General features: G+C 37.3%; 1 protein-coding gene and 1 pseudogene across 1 annotated transcript; both read left to right on the forward strand.

Moving 5' to 3' along the window:
- Window positions 1-510: 510 nt before the first annotated feature.
- On the forward strand, window positions 511-623 carry LOC132009462 (U6 spliceosomal RNA; annotated as a pseudogene).
- Window positions 624-14748: 14125 nt separating this feature from the next.
- On the forward strand, window positions 14749-21148 carry LOC132008095 (high affinity immunoglobulin epsilon receptor subunit beta-like). Its single transcript, XM_059386511.1, has 5 exons — window positions 14749-14828; window positions 15550-15606; window positions 16364-16507; window positions 19007-19108; window positions 20868-21148. The coding sequence occupies exons 1-5, from the start codon at window positions 14769-14771 to the stop codon at window positions 21006-21008; spliced, it is 504 nt and encodes a 167-aa protein (XP_059242494.1). The 5' UTR covers window positions 14749-14768; the 3' UTR covers window positions 21009-21148.
- Window positions 21149-21447: the final 299 nt, after the last annotated feature.

Below are 21447 nucleotides of genomic sequence, written 5' to 3' on the forward strand. Positions count from 1 at the left end.
CTTAGATGAAAGAAGATGGGATTGGGAGGGAGACAAACCATCAGTGACTCTTAATCTCACAAAACAAACTGAGGGTTGCTGGGGGGAGGGGGGTTTGGGAGAAGGGGGTGGGATTATGGACATTGGGGAGGGTATGTGCTTTGGTGAGTGCTGTGAAGTGTGTAAACCTGGTGATTCACAGACCTGTAAAAATATATGTTTATAAAAAATAAAAAAATATTTAAAAAAAAAGAAAATAAAATACATTTACATGAACTTAGATCCTTACCAATATTAATAAATTAATTAAACCAAGCAACATATTTAAAAAAGTATGTCCTAACCATGCCGGTTTATGCCGGCTGTGCAAGGCTGTTTTACAGCTCTGCATAAAGGGCAGAGACCATATGGTCCTCCCCATAGGTGGAGAAAAAGTTGTTGAAGGAGGTCAAACTCCTTGCATAACAGAACTTTTCAGCGAATTAAAGAATATGGTACTGAAAATTCTTCCAGTTAAGAAAAGGCAGAACAGGGCTTGCTTCGGCAGCACATATACTAAAATTGGAACAATCTGGAGAAGACTTGCATGACCTCTGCACAAGGAGGACACTCAGGTTTGTGAAGAAAAGGCAAAGCACTCCTTTTGACAGATTTTAAGCACCAGATAACAAGAACAGGAACATTTTGTATAGTTGTAGACAGACACCAGGATAGGAAAAGAACATCTTTTTCCCTATTAGAAGCTTTACTTCATGTTATGACGCCTTGAAGGAAGGCAGGGGTGGTGGTTCAGAGATTCTCCATAATTCATGATGGTAACCATAAGCACCGCAAAAGAACCCAGAAGAATCACAGAGTGGAGGGGATGATAGATTTCTACTTTCTTTCTAAGTTAAAGGATAATTTAGCCAAGACTATAGAACATGCAAAGGCTCCCTTATACTTTTGGAGAATATAATTCCAGAGATGTGGACAAATAACACATTACTCCCATCTTTGGATTTCCTGACATGGGCTCTATAAACATTGTGTGCTATTTTTTCTATTATTATTTGTCAAGGAAGCTAACATTATCGCAGAGGAACCAGTGTTGTTAGCAAAACATATGAAGTATAATTTGGGAGGCAAGAGAATAAAAACCCCGTATCTATGAAGAAATCCCATATTTTCTATTAAGGTGAGGATTTCTATGGGCAAATTAAGGTTTTATTATAAGTCAAGATATTTCCCCAAACAGTAAGCACGTGTTTCATTAGCGAGGTCTTTGGGGAGTGGTAGGTAAATAGGAATTAAGATTTGCCCTCACACTGAGAAAAGAGTGTGCAAAGCTCTGGCCCTCAACACTGTGGCTATCTGAAGCATAGAGATAAATGATTATCTCTGTCAGCATCATGCATTTTACCCCATTGTAGAAACCCATCTGCAAGAAACACAGAGCAAAAAGATGTCTTTTAGGGTGCTATATCATTATCTCTTCATTCTGTCTTACTGAGCAAAACCTACATATACCAAATTCCCACAGTCTATAGTGCCTGATAGAGACACAGATCATATACTGCCTGCTGCCTTGGGGGAATTTCACTGAAAAGCCTCTGAGACCGATTCTAAGGTACTGGTGTTCCCAGGTCCTACAGATATCAAGTTAAGACTGAATGTTGTTTTGGGACAGAGGTATGTATTTTCCTTTTATTCTTATGTACATGGGTATTCCTCTGGCGTATGAGAGGGCATGTCAGTTCCATGCCAGGCCCTAAGACTCATACAAGTTTTCCTGAAATTATTCCATAGGAGGAAACCATAGTCGTAGAATAGTCTTATAAAAACTACTTTTTATAAAACTAGTTATTTGAGAAGGACATAAATGTCTAAGGGGATTTTTTTTTCATTAAAAAAATGCTTGATTCTCTAGTAGCAAACTTAATGTTACAATTTTAAAGACCTGTAGAACCATTCCAGATTGTTCTCTGAAACCATCTCAGCCATGTAGTCATTTTCAAAAGACAGAAAAGAATTGGCCTAAAAATCATATACTATCTAGAATTTACAACACAGAGTAGCTTTCTATTAGTCTGTAAGTCTGGCTTGCTAGTATTTTTTAGTGCTGCTTTATTCAATTTTATGTAATGACATTTGACTTTTCTTTTGTTGTTGTTGTTGTTGTTGTAAATGAAAGAACTTTGATCCCAAAGGAGGATGGTCTTGATCTGGAATCATATTCTTTGCATGATCATTGCTCTTGTTGAAAAAAATTATATGGCATTGAGTGGACTCTCAGCTCCAAAGACTGCTTTGTTTATCAGGTATCAATGAAAAAAAATATTTTTTAGGAGGTTGACTTTACCATCATGAAAAGTGAGTTACAGTTTGTTCAGAGAAACGTATTTTTGCTTCAGGTATGACTAATAATAAGGAACAGGATTAAAGATTTTTTAAAAAAAAATACTAAATTAGATAGTAAGAGCAGTATCATACTAATTATAATGTTATCAAGAAATAAGAAAAAATACACATTTATTTCCATACCTAAGGTAAACTCTCTGTTGGTAATAAAAACAGAGATTTTGAGTATGAGAAGGCGGTAACTGTCATTGAAACAAGGGTAGGAATAAAGTCAGAACATCATGTGTCTTATGGATCTTTTTGTCTTGAAATAATGTTGACCATCTTGGCCATGCAGCTGAAAATTAATATTGCCCTCTAGTCCTGGTATTCCTGCCCCATGGAGAGACAACAAGGTATTTGTTACTTTGTTTCTGTGTTTTGCTGTGTAGAATTCTTTCATTTACACTTCTGTTCCTAGGTAGTTATCTGGCATTCTATAGAAAGGGTCACTGGCCTGCATTAAGCAAATTCAACATTTAAATACAAGCTTTTAAATGTGCATGATTTTTTCCACGCCATTTTCCATTTGAAAGTAATTACCACTGACCCTTGAACAACACAGGGGTGTTCTGGGTACCCTCCCCCCAAGAGTAGAAAATCTGATATAACTTTGGACTCCCCTAAAACTTAACTGGTAATAGCCCAGTGTTGACTGGAAGCCCTACCAGGAACTTGAAGAGTCAATTAACACGTACATTTTATGTTACAAGTATTGTATACTATATTCTTACAATAAAGTAAACTAAGGAAAAGAAAATGTTATTGAGAAAATCATAATGAAGAGAAAACACATTTTTAGTACCGTACTATCATACTGTAAAAATCCACATAATAAGTGGATTTGCAAGGTTCAAAACTGTGTTGTTCAAGGTTCAACTGTATAATATTTCCTTTCCTTTCCTTTTTGTTTGGTCAATCTCCTCAGAATAAAAGCCTTTAACTTCTGTAGAAGAACCATCAAATTTTACAGAACTTAATAAAGGTAGGTAGAAGAAATATTTGTTTTATTGCTATTCTTTTAATATATTTTCTGATAAATTTGAACATACCTGTACACCATACAGCTAGAAATTTTTACAGTTCTATAGGAAAAATGAAATTCTAGCTCCATGGACTCTACCAAGTTTCCTATGATTTCACTTCAATGAGAAATGTACATGAAACAGAGTATCCATTGTCATCATGATGAAGACAAAAAAGGCTATATATTTTTTGTTTATACTCAGGATGGTCCATGTGTTCAAAAACAAAAAGAAGATTTCTTGCTGTTAGAGAAGAAAAGCACTCCTAATATGTGGGTATTTTGCTTAACATTTCTGTAGGCAGATCATGAGTAGAAAAACAAGGGTTTGAAGGCTCAGGCAGATGTGGTACCAAGCCACCTACCCAGCTATGCCAGTGCAAAGATGTGTGGCGAGTTGTGTGCAGTTTGTGTGGTGAGTCAGTTGTGTGTAGTTCCTGTGGTGAGCTAGTCAGGGGTATCAAGAGGGAGCAAACTCTGAGTCTAAGAGCACGCATGTTACATTGTCGCTTGTTGAGTCAAATGCTGTTAGTTCTTGAACTTCAGAAGGAGCCTGAATCTGGAGACAGAACAAAAATAACTATGCCAGATAACTACCTAGGAACAGAAGTGTAAATGAAAGAATTCTACACAGAAAAACACAGAAACAAAGTAACAAATACTTTGTTGTCTCTCCAGGGGCAGGAATACCAGGACTAGAGGGCAATATTAATTTTCAGCTGCATGGCCAAGATGGTCAACATTATTTCAAGACAAAACGATCCATAAGACACATGCACTAAGGCTCAGATCCTCAGCTTCCTATAATGTAAGTCTACATTCCTTACATAGCCTTTCCGGAACTCAAGATAAGAGAGAATATGCCATTTTGACCTGCTTGAAGTACATTGCTAAATAATAAATATTAGCTTTCCCACTCTTAAGCCTGGTGGTGGGTATTATGGAGGGCGAGTATTGCATGGAGCACTGGGTTTGGTGCATAAACAATGAATTTTGGAACACTGAAAAGAAATAAAATAAAAGAAAATGAAAAAAAAAAGAATTGAAACAATTACATGGCCTAATTTCTCACATTTAGCACAGTACCTACCTTTTACTTTGAAATATTTGTGGACACTAACTATGGCATGGAACCAAAGACACTAATCCTTTTACCTGATCTTTCTGGCCAGCGCATGCCAGGCATCTGTTGTGACTTAACACCGCCTGTGACTCAGTATCACAACCCACAGGCTGTGAAGACCCACGGCATCAAGGGGCATAACTATGGATCCTCAACAAAGAGATCAAGCCATTCACCAGGGCCAGTCTGGACCAATGCCTTTCCCTCAGGAGGCACAGAGCAACCTGCTGAATTTTTTAAAGGGGCAGCCAATTATTCTTGGGGTAAGTACAATGAAAGTTCTCTAGGGATTTTGAGGTGGCTCATATTCCCCTAAATTTGCTCTGGATCAAATCAATATGATGACCTGAGAGGAGAATTTGGAATGTTTGCAATAATTCCCAAATCAAGAGAAAAATAGGACTTTCGAGTAAGAAATCACATATGCCATTTAGCCAAATCACCAAACTGTTCTATGTTCGGGAACACTGAATGAAAATTTAAGCACAGGTCATGGAATTCTCCAAATTAAAGGAATGCTGAATTGTTTACAACCTCCAAATGTGGGGCAAATAATTCTAAAGCTTATTCCTCCTAACTCAGAGGCATTTTCTCATTTTCTAGGTGAGCCAAATCATGATTGGCCTAATAAATATTTACCTGTGGATTATGGTAAAAGTCTTCCTTTCATTCTATGAACAATATCTAGTCCCAGGGAACACTGTATATGACTTCATTTTCCTTTGGGGACCAATTTTTGTAAGTAAATTGGAATCACTTTGATTTCTGTATTACTTAGGATATATGTAAAATCCTTAATAGTTATCATTTATAAGCACAAAATTCAGGGAGAAGTATTGAGAAGTATTTGGTGTCAGGAAAAAAGATTATAGAATGCTGTATTCACAGACTAACTCATTGAACTTTAACATTTTACAGTTAATCATATCCGGAACTGTGTCCATTGTGTCTGGAAAGAAGACAACAAAACAGATGGTACATTTATCTACAGTTTCAGAAAATTAAGACAGGCATAACATAGACCAACCTTTGTCTCCAAAATGATCAAGCTGTCTCCAATTCCCAGGTTTCTCTTTGTCTTGAGTTGAGATCCCAGAATGATTCTTTCCCTATTCCCCACAGGTCATGTTGTCTCTGTCCAGCTCAGATGAGAAATTACCCAGTAGCAAATAGCAACCCTGTGCACAAGTTTTATGAATTTCAATTTTACTTGAATTTTAAATAAAATGCACACATATGTACAATCACTTGCCAGGTTCAAGCATAGAAGAACAGGTTCTGATTCTTTTTCAGATCTGTGGCAGCGTTGGAGTAAACACTGTGGCAGCTGTATCAACAGGATTATCACTAATAGTCCTTACACTCAGAATAACCCTAACCTATTTCTTCTTCTTAAACATATCAGCTCATTATTTCATAACTGTAAGTATTGACAGATCTAGTGGAAAAAAACTTCTTGGTACTTATCCATATATATATGAAATTCCTTGCAGACGTCTTTCTCATCACAAGTGGGCAATCCGGCACTGCTTAAAACTGACAAATCACTTGAAGAAAAAGGTCAGGGCCTCGACCCTGAGCGAGTAAATATCTTTGAACTATAAATTATTGGTGATGTTAGGACTTAAGTACATCAGGTGAGCTAAATAAAACCCTTATTTGAGATGAGGTAAGAATGGTTGCCAATGAACTCACTCAATGATTGTAATTGCTATCTTTATTAAGGTAAAGAGAAATCTAGATATTTAGCCCATTCAGCATAATGATAGACGAAGTCCAGGATCCTTTCTAGAAAGTATCTGTTTAATAAAACCGACACTAAGCTCCTTGATTATATGGTGAAAATTACAGTGAAATGTAAAGGGATCCTAAAACATTTTAATTTTTAGACACCTCAATAAAGCATGGCTTGAAAATATGCAGGCTCTTTACCAATTGGTTATGTCGAGAAAAAAAATGGTTAACAGAATCTCACTTCTTCCATGTGAAAATTATAAATGAATGAAATTGCAAATTTGGGGGCCTATAAATTAGCGTAATTATGTGTGTCTCTGCCAAGATTTTATCTGAAGGTGGCCAGAGTGGGATATTTTACAATTGACAATTGACAATCTGTCAGTTAGTTATGAAGGAGAACCTGCAGGGTCCATGGCAGGAGTTCCCTCGCTCAGTCCATCTTTCCTCCCTGTGTGATTTTAATTTGCAGGGGATTTTGTTTATGAAGCTTGCCCTCATCATCTTGGGATTCATCATCTCGCTGTTGCTGTCTGCATTTGGATGCAGTGCTGTCTGCTGTGATATGACCTCAGTGAGTGTCTGTGATCCAGAGGACCCAGAATGCCTTCTAGGATATCCTTTGCCACTTTTACATTTACCTCTTCTTTTTTTTTGAAACTTTAACAAACTTCATATTTTATTTTTGAATTTTTAAAATTTATTATTATTTTTTTAATTTTTTAAATTTATTTTCAGCATGAACTCTGAAAAACAATCTGAGGGATTTGAAGTGGCGGGGGTGGGGGGCGGTGGGAGGTTGGGGGAACCAGGTGGTGGGTATTAGAGAGGGCACGGATTGCATGGAGCACTGGGTGCGGTGCAAAAACAATGAATACACTTACCTCTTTAAGTTTTACTGAACCGTTCAAAGCATACAAAACATCCAAGACCCTCTGTCAGGTTAGGAGCCCCTCACAATTGTTTTGCTACTAGCAGCCACATGTGTAAAATTAGACTGGGTACTAGCGGAAGGTTGCTTGGCTGGATGTAGATGTTCATGTCAGAAAGAGAAGAGGGTCCCCAAGGAGCATCCGTGCATTAGGAGAACTGGGGTCATGGGCAAGTATAATGTCATAACATATCATGAAATATCATCTACTGTGTGTTCTTCCTCCACAGGTGGTTGTCGACTTATCCTCCAATGAACGTGGACTTCCCATAGCTGCTCTTTATCCTGACTATGATGAGGTGGCTTTCTAACCCACTTAGTTATTTGATATATCAACTTTTGAACTATTCCTGGATTTACTCTCAATGTATTATTGAAAGTAAATCAATAATCAGGCAGTAAACAGAGCCTTCAGTGTTCTGAAGGAGAGAAAAAGTCACAGATTGGCTGATGTTGACTCTGCTATGGTCTCCTGCTCTATCCCCAGCCATGATTCCATTGAGAAATGATAAGTGAAGCACATGATTCATCAGCATCAACAATAGCATCATCTCACACCCTCCATAATAGGAAAAAATGGAATAAATGGAAAGGTTGTAGGTACTCTGGGACTCTGGTGTGGTGTGGAGGGTATGTACCAGAACCACCGACCTACACAATTTCTGAGAAGCCATTTGCTTCAGACTATAATTTTAACCCTATACTGGGGCTGTACCGTAGGCCAGCTGCGTAGACCATGCTGCTACTGACCCTTTCCCTAAAGGGTACAAATTTCCATGAAATAAAAGAATTAAAATAAGCCCTGCTCTTATCCCTTCACCTTAAAGGAGTCATCATTTCCTAGTATTACTTCCATCTGTGCCATGAAGATTTTACATCACGAAGTCAGTTATAGCCCTTTAACCTCAGGACCCTCTAAAACTATTCCAATGAGTAAAGATGTTTTAAAACAGGAAAATACGGGGGGTGCCTGGGGTAGCTCAGTTGGCTAAGCAGCTGCCTTCAGCTCAGGTCATGATCCTAGGATCCTGGGATGGAGCCTGGGATCAGCAGGGAACCTGCTTCTCCCTCTTCCTCTGCCCCTCCTCCCTTCCCCCACTTGGTGCGCTCTCTCCTTGCACTGTCTCTCATTCTTTCAAATAAATGAATATAAAATATTTTTAAAGGAAAATACACACACTTTCTGTGCACAGGTTCTGCTTTTTCTTTTTTCTTTTCTTTTTAAAGATTTTATTTATTTATTTCACAGACAGAGATCACAAGTAGGCAGAGAGGCAGGCAGAGAGAGAGGAGGAAGGGAAGCAGGCTCCCCACTGAGCAAGGAGCCCCATACGGGGCTTGATCCCAGGACCCTGGGATCATGACCCAAGCTGAAGGCAGAGGCTTAACCCAGGAGGCCACCCAGGAGCCCCAGTTCTGCTTTTTCTTAGTCTCCTTTGCTTCATAGATCCTGATGCAGCCTGAAATAACCCCCAAACTACTTGACGAGGGAACAGTCATCATCACGTTTTGACTTTTTTGAAAGGCCTGGAACACTGTCAGTTTGTAATTATGTAGTCAAAAGACACAGGTGGCCTCTCTTAGTACATGTGTAACCAAAATTTAAGGAGGTACTGGGAGATGGCTTAATGCAATCCTGCCCGTACCATCTGCAATAGAACCAGAAACTGGCAATCGGTATGATTCTGTGTGATTCTGTATGTTTCTGACTTAACTCTTGTCACAGTTTGATAGCATGTTGTCAACTACAATATATTAATTGGCACTTAACACTGTCTTACACACTAGACTCTGGCCTCTGGGAACAAAAATAATGTGGAAAATGCATCTCATTGTGGCCTAACAAATTAAACTCCATCTCTTATTTTAATGCTTTTTTTCAGAAAGCAAAGTCTACTATACTCTACTATACTGGATTTTTAAAAAAGATTCTTTGGGATTTTCCACATGTACTATTATATCTTCAGTAGGGACATTTATATTTCTTAATTTCCAAGCTGTAGGTCTTTTGTTCTTTTCTTGCCGTGTTACGTTGGCTGTGACTTCCGGTAGATGTTGAACAGGAGTGGGGAGAGCAGACACAGTAGTATTGGGGGACAGGGGAGTACATTCAGTAGGTCACTATTGGGTATGTTGTAACTGTAGGTTTTTGTATATGGCTTTTTTCAGATAATAGGAATTCCCGTCTATTCCTAGTTTTTTGAGTTTTTTCTTTATCATGAATAAATAAGTTTTGTCAAATATATTTTCTGTATGTTGAGAAGATCATATGGGCTTTTGTGTTTATTCTGTCAATATGGTGAATTGTATACATTGATTTTTTTTTAAACCAGTGTTGCTTTCTTGAAATAAACCCCATCAATTGTGGTGAATTATCCTTTGATATACTTTTGTATTTGATTTGATAAGATTTTGTTAATGATTTTTGCATCTATATTGAAAGTTATTTCTATGGGTTTCTTATGATATATTTGTCTTATTTGGGTATTGGAGTAATGCTGACCTCATAAAATAGAAGGGATTATGCTGAATTACTTTTTTCCTTAAGTATTTGGTAGAATTAGCCAGTGATATGACTAACCTGGAGGAGTTGGTTTCGTTATTATCATTGTAGTGGTTTTGCCTATACATTAGATTTCTTTAATAGATATTAAACTATTGAGGTCATCTATTTTTGAGTCAGTGTTCATAATTTGTGTCTTTCAGGTAATTCCAATTCCTTCCAGATGTTAAATTTATTTCATAAATATGTTCACAGTGTTTCTTTATTTCCTTTTAACATCTCTGCATTGTGCAGTGATATCCCTTCTTTTATTCCTTACATTGATAGCTTTTGTCTTCTATCTTTTTCCCTTGGTCATTCTCAATTAAGTTTAATCCACTTTGTTGATTTTTATTGTAATATCATCTTAATACAGTTATTTGTTAATACTTTGTTTGGCATACATGAGCCTGATCATTGAGTTGGTAGATAATAGGTAGATAGATATTCCTGAAATTTAACTATCATTGGAAATATTTTTATTTTTGTTTTGTTTATATTTATTTTATTTTAGCGATGTTATAGTTAATAAGGTACGAAAGCAAAGACCATATTGGTTGAAAATATGAATTTCCTAGAAATTTCTCTGAAGGAAATAATTTTATTTAGTGAGTTAAAAGAACAAATACAGTCTTTGTCAGATTAATAGAAAGAGAATGTGCGGAAATAAAACTATCAGTTAGTATTGAGGATTATGTTATAATGCTTTTGATTTTGTGTAACAAAACATTATGTACATCAACTTTGTCTGAAAACATCAGAACTGCTTATCAGGAGTTCTAGGTGTGGAAATACAGCAAATGAGGAAACACAGAGATCAAAACATAAATTTTCCTCCCCCACATATTGGTATAGTCCTTGATAGTCACAGAAGAGGCATAAGCTTAAGAAGACTCCAAGCTCCCACATCCCTGCGGTGGAACAAACCTAGGTAGGTAGAACTGTTTTTTTTTTTTTTTTTTCCATTATCCAGAGCACCAGAATGTACTTTTGACTATGTTCTGAGAGGCACAGTTGTAGAACCTGACAGACACACTGGACAGAATGTGGGCTCCAAGCAGAGACAGTCCTTCCTTTCTTTCCATTATTGGTAGATACTCAGTGCCGAATATTTCAGGAAATTTTTTTTTTTTTTTTTAGATAATGCAGAAAGTTTCAGTGACTTAGACACATTTGATCTTGTCTTCGTTCCTGCTTTCTGACTTTCTGATTATGCAAGTACCCTTTATGCGTCAGCGGATAGATGGTAAGGCTCAGCATTAAGAAGGAAGTTTGTCTCCGGTCCTATTTTCTAGCAGACCCAATTTATGATACAGGGGAATAACTTGGTTAGAATTGTGACATTGAAACTTTTTTGTTTACAGTCTGCAAGTGCAGTTCACAACGTCAAGTCTGGACGTGGTGAGCCAGCTAAGTTCACAATTGTATTCTTGGTGAGAATCATGAGAGTTTTATAACTAATTTTGTAGAGGTAGAATAAAGAGGATTAGGAAGCTATGTTAACTTATAAAGGGTAGTAGGGCTTTGAAGTTAATATTTAAGTTGAGCGCTAATGTTTGTACTGTGGAGTAACCAAGAAATACTTCAGTGTCCTTCTCAAACTCGGCACCAGGTGAAAAAGCAGCATTTGTTAGAAAGAGGATGACTGTAAGTGTGAAAATCCTTCTCAAAATATTGAACAGTTGGGGCATCTGCGTGGTTTAATTGGTTAAGAAACTGCCTTCGGCTCAGGTCATGATCCCGGGGTCCTGGGCCTGAGTCCCTCATCAGGCTCCTTGCTCAGTGGAGAACCTGCTTCTCCCTCTCTCTTTGCCTGCCATTCCCCTGCTTGTGTGCTCCCTCTTTCCCTCTGTCAAATAAATAAAGGAAATATTTTAAAAAAGATATTAAACAGTTGGATGGTAGCTTAAAAAGGAAAGTCTGAATGACATGCTTAAGATTTGATAGACTATTACAGTATATAATAACATATCTGTAATAAAAAATCATTAAAGTGAATTGGAGTGAGTAAAGTAAATATTATGGTCAATATTTTGAACCCAAAATACATATTTGTTGAGTGAACGGATGAGTAAATAATGACATTTGCAGTGAGGAGTGACAGGAGATACCTTTTTGGAATCAACAGTTCATTTCCCCCCAACATAGTTACTCTGAAATTTATGGCTTTCAAACACTCAAAGCTGTTATGTGTGGGCTTCAGGAGGCTAAATAAAGGGGTGTGTTATTCTGCACCAGGCTTTATCTGAAAAACAGATTCTTACTTATCAGACCTCTGTCTCTTTGGTCCCACATCTGTAAATATGTCTGTGAATTTACCATCTGTGGATATAGGAGTCACATTTTAAGAAAATATAATAACAAACATAACAAATAGCATGGAGGACATGGGGAATTATAGAGGAGAAGGGAGTTGAGGGAAATTGGAAGGGGAGGTGAACCATGAGAAACTATGGACTCTGAAAAACAATCTGAGGGTTTTGAAGGGGCAGGGGGTGGGTGGTTGGGGGAACCAGGTGGTGGGTATTAGAGAGGGCACGGATTGCATGGAGCACTGGGTGCGGTGCAAAAATAATGAATACTGTTATGCTGAAAATAAATAAAAAATAAATTAATTAATTAAAAAATATAATAACTAATTGATGAGATACTCTTTATTTATGAAATATTAATGGACAAGACTCATCCACTAAAGAAATAGAAAAAAAATGTTCTTGTTAGCACTTCTAGTTGTGATTACATAAGATAAATTCCTTGTTTCAACTGCTTAATTGAGAGCAACTACTGGGACTAGAACAATTGAATACTTAGGATTAATTTTAAGTGTCCCGTAAGCATCCCATGTCATGATATTTTAATCTTTTCACTAGAACTGCAAAGAAATTTACACATACAAACATAATTGGGACCAGTGCACACAGCTACCTCTTATTTTTTTTTTTTTTTTTAAGAAATGTGGCATGGGTCTTAAGAGTCAGAAACTATGTTTTCACTTTGATCCAGGAATTTTATACATAAGCAGTTATATGAAGGGTCTAATTCCATATAATTAACATAATGGGAAGAGAAAACTTAAGAAGAAATTGTATAAAGTATTATCAAAATTAAGTGAAAACGTAATAGGGAGAGTGATAGAATTCATAAATACCAATGCAATAAGGAATAAAGTCTACCCTTATTTTCCAAACTTAATTTAATGTTAACAAATATTCATAAAATTTATATAGTAGAAGATGATAAAGAAATAACAAGCTAATATTTTCAGGAAAAAATGGTTAAAGGTGAGTTAGTTTTCAAGGGTGACCATTCTGGGGTTTGCTCTACCATGGAAATCCATCATTGTTTTTGACAACAAGTGCCAAGGTGCATCCTAACTCCTTAAGAAGATAATTGAGAATTTTCGTCACATTTATTACATCTCGGATGGTACTAGGAAAATTGGATGCATCATTTCTAGGACCACACCTATTAGGCATAAACATGATTATATTTTATGTTGACAAACCTGGGGCTTCAACTAAATATAGCATTCATTGTCACAGAGAAATTAAAGGTAAGGTGACTTTTATATAATGTATTATCAGGTATCTCCAATTTTCCTAGCATAATTATGGATACTACTTTAATTCTTTTTCATTCTTAAAACTAACTTGGATTGGATGATAAATTACATGACACAATTAATTAAATTCAAGGGAAATGTCTTTAATTCAGATCTACTTGGCTTTATTTTTTTAAGGTTTTATTTATTTGTGTAAGAAAGAAAGAGCACAACCAGGGGGAGCAGCAGGCAGAGGGAGAAGCAGGCTCCCTTCTGAGCAAGGAGCTCAACTTTGTCCCAGAACCCTGGCATCATGACCTGAGCCAAACGAAGGCAGATACCCAACCAACTGAGGCACCCTCTATTGGCCTCTAAATCCCAGATTATTTTCACTTCAGCATGGATATATCACATAAATATATCACAACTCCCATGATGGGTACTTTCTTACAAGTCTGTGGCCACATGCAACTTAAAAAAAACAAAGACAAAAACAATAGCATTCCTTAATCTGGGAGGATATCTTATAGTTACATATATTTTGATATTCAACCTCTGTCATCTCTCTCCTTAATTTACACTGTTGTTTATCACATGAGTGATATGAGTCAGCAGCAGAGACATATGAACATCACTTGGCCAGTGACTTCTCTTCATATATGATAAAGACCTCAAGATTTTTTAAAAAGCCCAGTATCTACTTCCATTACAATAAGATTAACAGTATTTGGCATATGATGGTACATCTCTGCTGCTAATAACAGATGACCATCTATTACAGAATGAACAAAACTTTGGCTTCTGATAGGATGCCTGTGGACATTCCTCCAAACCAAAACCAAAGTACCCTATTGGGAAAGACAGAAATATCTAGTACCCTGAAATATCTACTAGACAAGCTGCAGAAATTCCTGAAGGAGAATCTAGAAGCACTGGGGGTAAGTAAGTAAACCACTAATAAAGAATTTTAAACCAGAAGAAACTGGGGGATATATTGGGGGAGAAGGATTATTCTGACTAATCAAGTGGTTGGGTAGAGGCCCTAGGTTATGACCTGTATCAACCATTCTGTGGGGTGGAAGAAAGACATTTTGATGAAAAGCAAGGGGCCATGTTTATATGGGCATGGGAGGGGTGTATTAAGAGGAGACTATAAAAGTGCTAAGCTCTTGGGTGAGCCTCATTGTGACTGTATCTTATTAAAGAAAGTTGACCCATATGGACTGGCCTCTGGGGGCTGGGGGGAACAAACCACTCTCCAGGATCTGACTCTTCTTAGCAGATCTTTAAAAAGATTCAAGGGTGTCAATCCTATGGATGACCATGATGTTTGGACCAAGTGATTCTCTCCTGAAAAATGCTCACCATTATCTTTAAAACAGATTGTGTTTGTTTTGTTAATTTCAATGGTTGGTAATTTGGTTTGTTTTGTGTCTTATCCAGGTGGCTCAGATTATGATTGGTGTGAAATGCTTCTTTTATGGGATAATTGGATTTCTTCCTCCTAATTCTGAAATGCACAGAATCATCTTCTTCTCAATTTACACAGGCTTCTCCTTCTGGGGGGCATTGTCTGTGAGTATCTCACATCCCAAATTATAATTAATCCATCATTTATTCATTTATTCATCAACTCAACACACAACTTGTATGGCATCTTGCCAATTCTAGGACACTTGCAACAGTACTTAGTGAAGACTGAATTTCCAACCTGATCTTTAATATACTTCCCAATGAAACAGTGCCCTGAAATTCTATTCATTGCTCTATAGTATGAAGCTACTCAGTATAATCTTGCTGTTTTGCTTGAGGAGAAAATCCTGTGTTTGACACATGGAAAAAGTGTCTCTGAAATGTAATAATATTTGAATCAGAGAAGATGCTGGGGTTAGGGATGTGGTACTCTTCTTAAGTCATCATGCTTCTTGGCCAAATACATTGATAAAAATGCCATTAATCTGAGCTCATGTTCTCCCTTTTCTGCACCCCAATTATAATTACTCTACTTATTTTATTTCCTCCACATTGAGTAAGTGATTTTCCCTCTAGTTTTTAATGTCTACTTCTCTTATTTAGCTAAAGGAATTCTACTGGTCATAAGAATTAAAGTGTACCTATGTTACTTTAATTGTGTTGTGTCACTTTAACTGGGTCTGCTAGCCTCCAACTTCTGAAGGGATGGCCTGGGAGGTGGGGGGCACTAGATAAGAAGAGAGATATGAATCTGACAATGGGGTGGGAGGGGGAGTTGGAAGAAGCTGCTACCGTCCAGACACTTTTCTTATTTTATAAACAGTTTATCGTTTCTGGAATACTGACTGTTGTGTCTGCCAAGAAGCAAACAAAATCACTGGTAAGCTAACAAGTTTTCCATTTGTCATTCAGGGAGAAATTGTGAACTTATATAACATTCTGACTTTCCCATGTGAATCCCAGTCACACAAGGGATTCATCGTTTTGTAGACATTTCATCATGTAACTGTCCATTTGGCCCAATGAATCATGTGATCATCTTACTGCTAGATACAGACAAGTGGGATCTTCTGGGATTTTAGAAATTCCGATCTCCATATCTTGTCACCATGATACTATATGTGGAAAACCCAAAAGACTCCACTCCAAAACTGCTAGAACTTATACAGGAATTCAGTAAAGTGTCAGGATATAAAATCAATGCACAGAAATCAGTTGCATTTCTCTACACCAACAGTAAGACATAAGAAGAAATAGTAAAGTTTTATCTAGTCATTAAAGCCTTTTTTAATGGTCTGCAGTAGGGAGATGTTAAAAAAGAAAAAAGCCTGGCTTAGGCTTGAGCAAGGCAGACTTTTATATTTGGTGGAGGGAGGAGCTAATACAAGGTCAGAAACTAGAGATGTTAAAATGTCCCTGATGTTTTTATCCTATCCATGGTATGTGTTGAAGGAAGATTAATCCTCTCCTATTTTTCTTCTCCCGATTGTGATTTGCCATTGAACTGAACTGATGATACAGGGATGATGAATGCTTATAGATCCCAGGGTTAAGTTAAGTCAGATTTCTCCTTATAGGGTCTGGAAACCCCTGGTCTTTAAGTTATAAATTAGTAATTTCCCTTTTTTCTTTTTCAGCTGAGAGGGAATCTAGGTGCTAACACTCTTAGCACCTTGGTCTCCTTTGTTGGGATCTGTATTCTGTCACGCAATTTAACAAAAAATGGCCACTATGATTGCAAGAAGGAAACTCTCTGTTTGGGAATCAAACCAGTTGCAACTGTAAGTACCATCCTCCTGAATTCTGGGAAGACTGAATGCTTATCTGAGAATGTTGAAGATGAGATATGATCATTGGTATATTCAGGAACATGACAAAATTCTTGCTTGCAGTTTCCTTCCAAATGCCTCTCTACTGGTGTCACATTTAGAAAGAGAAAAAAAACTATTTCTTTACAACAGCAAAAAGCCCCAAATTCTGTGAGCTAAATTTTGAGAAAAAATGGTGAAGAAATAAAATGATATTAAAATCTGAGTCAAAATTTGCAAAGATTAATAATAATAGGCATAATAATCGACATATACATGTGCTAGGCCTTAACACAAACTTGTCCTAATATTCTGCAAAGAAGTTTTAGAGAGAAAAGTAAAGCAGCTTTCCTTTGGTCACATAGAACAGCTCAATAAGGGGGCGCCTGGATGGCTCAGTTGGTTAAGCATCTGCCTTGGCTCAAATCAAGATCCCAGGGTCCTGAGATGGAGCCCTGCATCTGGCTACCTGCTCAGTGGGGAAACTGCTTCTCTCTGCTGCTCCCCCTGCTGTGCTGTCTCTGTGTCAAGCAAATAAACTCCTTAAAAAAAAAAATCTGAGTCAAAGATTAGAGTAATTTTTATTTTATCCATTATTATTTTTTAATTATTTCCTATCTTAATGTTCATTACTGTTAGGAATTTAAAAATAAATACTACAATGAATACTGTTTTTCTGAAAATAAATAAATTAATTTAAAAGAAATAAAAATAAAAATAAATACTACCTAAAGCTACATGGGAATGCAAGTTGGTGCAGCCACTTTGGAGAACAGTATGGAGATTCCTCAAGAAATTAAAAATAGAGCTTCCCTATGACCCTGCCATTGCACTACTGGGTATTTACCTCAAAGATACAGATGTAGTGAAAAGAAGGGCCATCTGTACCCCAATGTTTATAGCAGCAATGGCCACGGTCGCCAAACTGTGGAAAGAACCAAGATGCCCTTCAACGGATGAATGGATAAGGAAGATGTGGTCCATATACACTATGGAGTATTATGCCTCCATCAGAAAGGATGAATACCCAACTTTTGTAGCAACATGGACAGGACTGGAAGAGATTATGCTGAGTGAAGTAAGTCAAGCAGAGAGAGTCAATTATCATATGGTTTCACTTATTTGTGGAGCATAACAAATAGCATGGAGGACAAGGGGAGATGGAGAGGAGAAGGGAGTTGGGGGAAATTGGAAGGGGAGGTGAACCATGAGAGACTATGGACTCTGAAAAACAATCTGGGGGTTTTGAAGGGGCGGGGTGGGTGGGAGGTTGGGGGAACCAGGTGGTGGGTATTAGAGAGGGCATGGATTGCATGGAGCACTGAGTATGGTGCAAGAACAAAGAATACTGTTACGCTGAAAAGAAATAAAAAAATTTTTTAAAAAAGCTACATGGAGAATGAACATTTATCCTGACTTGCCACTAGAGAAGATCGTTTTTTGCAATAAAGCCATGTGAAAGTAATGGAGATGAATGGTCTGAGGCAGAGGAGAAGAATCCAAGAACACTAGAGTATTGGAAGACACGTTTCACTTATTAGGAAAATGACCAAAAAAAAATCACACCTTAGAGTGTATTCTAAATTTAGGAAACTTTCTAGTTTTTTGTTTGTTTGTTTTTTAAAGATTTTATTTATTTATTTGACAGAGAGAGAGATCACAAGTAGGCAGAGAGGCAGGCAGAGAGCCGGATGTAGAGCTCCATCTAAGGACCCTGGGATCATGACCTGAGCTGAAGGCAGAGGCTTTAATGCACTGAGCCACCCAGGTGCCCCAAACTTTCTGGTTTTAATTAGAACTAAATCTAATGGAAAACTAGAAAATTTTAATACCTCACTGGGGAGATCTGAACCCTTGCCATTTCTGCCATTTGTATTGAGACGTCAGCTTTGTAAGCAGTGCCAACATTTCTGATATCTATGAGAGACTAATAATAACTTCAGTAGTAGTATGACTAATAACCCACCGCTACCACCACCAGTAATAATAATAATAAGCGGAATAATCATTGCGAATTCTGCAATGTCTTCAAGTTTAACGTCGCATCTTGTATTAGTATATCCAAGAATATTGACTGTCATCTCCAGCTCCTGTTTTTCTACAGCAGCACATACATTTCTTTTTTTTAAAAGATTTTATTTATTTGACAGAGAGAAAGAGAGAGATCACAAGTAGGCAGAGAGGCAGGCAGAGAGAGAGGGAGAAGCAGGTTCCTTGCTTAGCAGAGAGCCTAATGTGGGGCTCGATCCCAGGACCCTGAGATCATGACTTGAGCCAAAGGCAGAGACTTAACTCACTGAGCCACCAGGCGCCCAGCACAAATATTTCTGAGTTCAGATCCAACCTCATGCCACAATTTTGTATAATATAACGTGTTCCCTTTTGAGGGTCTGACATGGGACTCTGAAATAAAACTTTCCAAACTATCATCAGGGTGGAAGGTAATGCGTGACATTTTATTTTCTTTAACAGGAACTTGTGATTGTCCTAATTATCCTAACTTGTCTGCAAATTTTAATTTCACTTCCTCTCTCCATGCTCAATTATAATGTGAATGACAAGGATATTCACTGGGTAAGTGCAGTTCTTGGAAGAATGAGGATGATTTCAACTATTTCATTAAATGACGTTGGCAGTGCCTTTTTTTTTTTTTAAGATTTTTATTTATTTATTTGAGAGAGAGAGTGAGAGAGAGAGTGAGCATGAGAGTGGAGAAGGTCAGAGGGACAAGCAGACTCCCCATGGAGCTGGGAGCCAGATGCGGGACTTGATCCTGGGACTCCGAGATCATGACCTGAGCCGAAGGCAGTCGCTTAACCAACTGAGCCACCCAGGCGCCCCGCCTTATATTTTTTTTAACCTTTGGTAAAATGAACAAAAATAAAACTATAAATGATTCTATGGATGACCTGAGAGTTACTAGCTGTGTGTTGAGCACACTTGGAAAACACAGTGTATAGTCCTCTAGTCCGTATAGAAATTCTCACCCATGGGTATATATCCAAGAATTTTAACATCCATTCATCCATACCTCCATCCTTCCATCACCCATTAATTTACTATATGAACTATACTCTTTAGTGTTATGAATACACAAAGTATCTATCCTAATAATAAAATCAAGGTATAATTAATTTAAAACCTGAAGGAGATAAAGTACATTATTACGGGTGTATACAATTGAAAATACAATATGCTAAGAAACACAAATATAGCTAGAATTTTATGTTTTATTATCACATGTAACAAATATGGGTAATACAGAATTAGTAGCATATTTTCCCCAACCTCATCACCTACTTCTTTTGTGTGTTGAAATTATTGCCACAGCTTTGTGTCAGTTAGAATTAATTCAAACAAAATGGAAAGGTTTATGGCATCAAAACTCCCCTCATTTCAAGTATGTGACATTTATCATAAGCATTGGATTCCATCATTCAAAGGTCTGGTTAAGCAAGTCTGAATTCCTCCGGGCAGTCTGTCAGGAAAGGAAGACCATGGGTGGGATGGACCCATCCATGGGCATGGCAAAAGGTGTCACCCATGCTTAGAATTTCTTCTCTTCCACCTTTTGTTGTAAACAAGAAGAAACAGGGGCTTTATCTTCAATGCTTTGTAAATCTCCTTGGTTTATTATCCAAGTTTACCATTTACTAGTTATGCTTTCCACATAACTGTCAGAGAACATTCTCTTAAACTTCTGCTGCTGCACCACAAGACTGTCTCTCCAGTTTCCAGTAATGTGTTCCTCACTTCTTTCTGAGCCACACTGATAGTCTTTATTTCGAAAAACAAACATTTGAGGTATTTTAGGCTTTCTCTATACTGTTCCTCAAAGTTTTGTTCCTCAAAGTTTTGTTATTGAAAATTTTTCTCCTCAAAATTTTCCTCAAACTTGCTTCATCCTACTGCCTAATTCCAAAGCCACTCCTGTAAGCTAGGTATTTGTTTACAAATCCTAGATATACTTACAGTAATAATATTGTATTGTTCCCCCATTTCCAGTACCAAAATACATAATAATTTTGTGTTGTTGCCTGAAAAATTGGATTATATTATTCTTTTTTTTTTAAGATTTTTATTTATTTATTTGTCAGACAGAGATCACAAGCAGGCAGAAAGGCAGGCAGAGAGAGAGGAGGGGAAGCAGGCTCCCTGCTGAGCAGAGAGCCTGATGTGGGGCTCGAACTCAGGACCCTGGAATCATGACCTGAGCTGAAAGCAGAGGCTTTAACCCACTGAGCCACCCAGGCATCCCGGATTATATTATTCTTAATGGCTTATTTTATAGACTTTACAGATTATTCTTTGGCCTTTTTTTTTTTTTTAACAGATTTCTATATTGTTTCGCCGGAAAACACCTTCTGAAAGTATTTACGAAGAAGTGTTCCCTCAAACTTCAATCAATCGAGAACTTCAACGTAAGAAAGAAACAACTTCACGTTATCCTGCAGATACTAGCAAACAAACATGAGGCTGCACTTTTGTATTCTGGAACCACAGTAATAGCAAGAAGCTCATACTGGGGCCACTGAGGCAGAAATACACACATGTGAGGCTACAACTGTGTGGGTCAGAGTCATAAAGATAGCAACTGGCATTTATAATAATAAGAATTTGGTTGTCCCCACCTTTTTTTGTTGTTGTTTGTTTATTATGGTTGGATGTCATCACAGGCTAGGTTTATACACTATTAAAAAACTTAACCTAGAAATATTGATGGCTTAACACATCAGAAGTTCATTTACTTCCTATTTTACATGTTCATTATTATTTGGCTATTTACTTTAGACCCACACTAATATGGGTCCTAGCAAATAGAATAATATCTCAAAAAGTCTTTTTTTTTTTTAATTTTGCTAAGGTAGGGAAAGAAAAAGTTCTAAATCAGATACTTTGGTCTGGATGAAGCA

This window comes from Mustela nigripes, chromosome 1, assembly GCF_022355385.1.
Source record: "Mustela nigripes isolate SB6536 chromosome 1, MUSNIG.SB6536, whole genome shotgun sequence".
Classification (NCBI taxonomy): Eukaryota; Metazoa; Chordata; class Mammalia; order Carnivora; family Mustelidae; genus Mustela; species Mustela nigripes.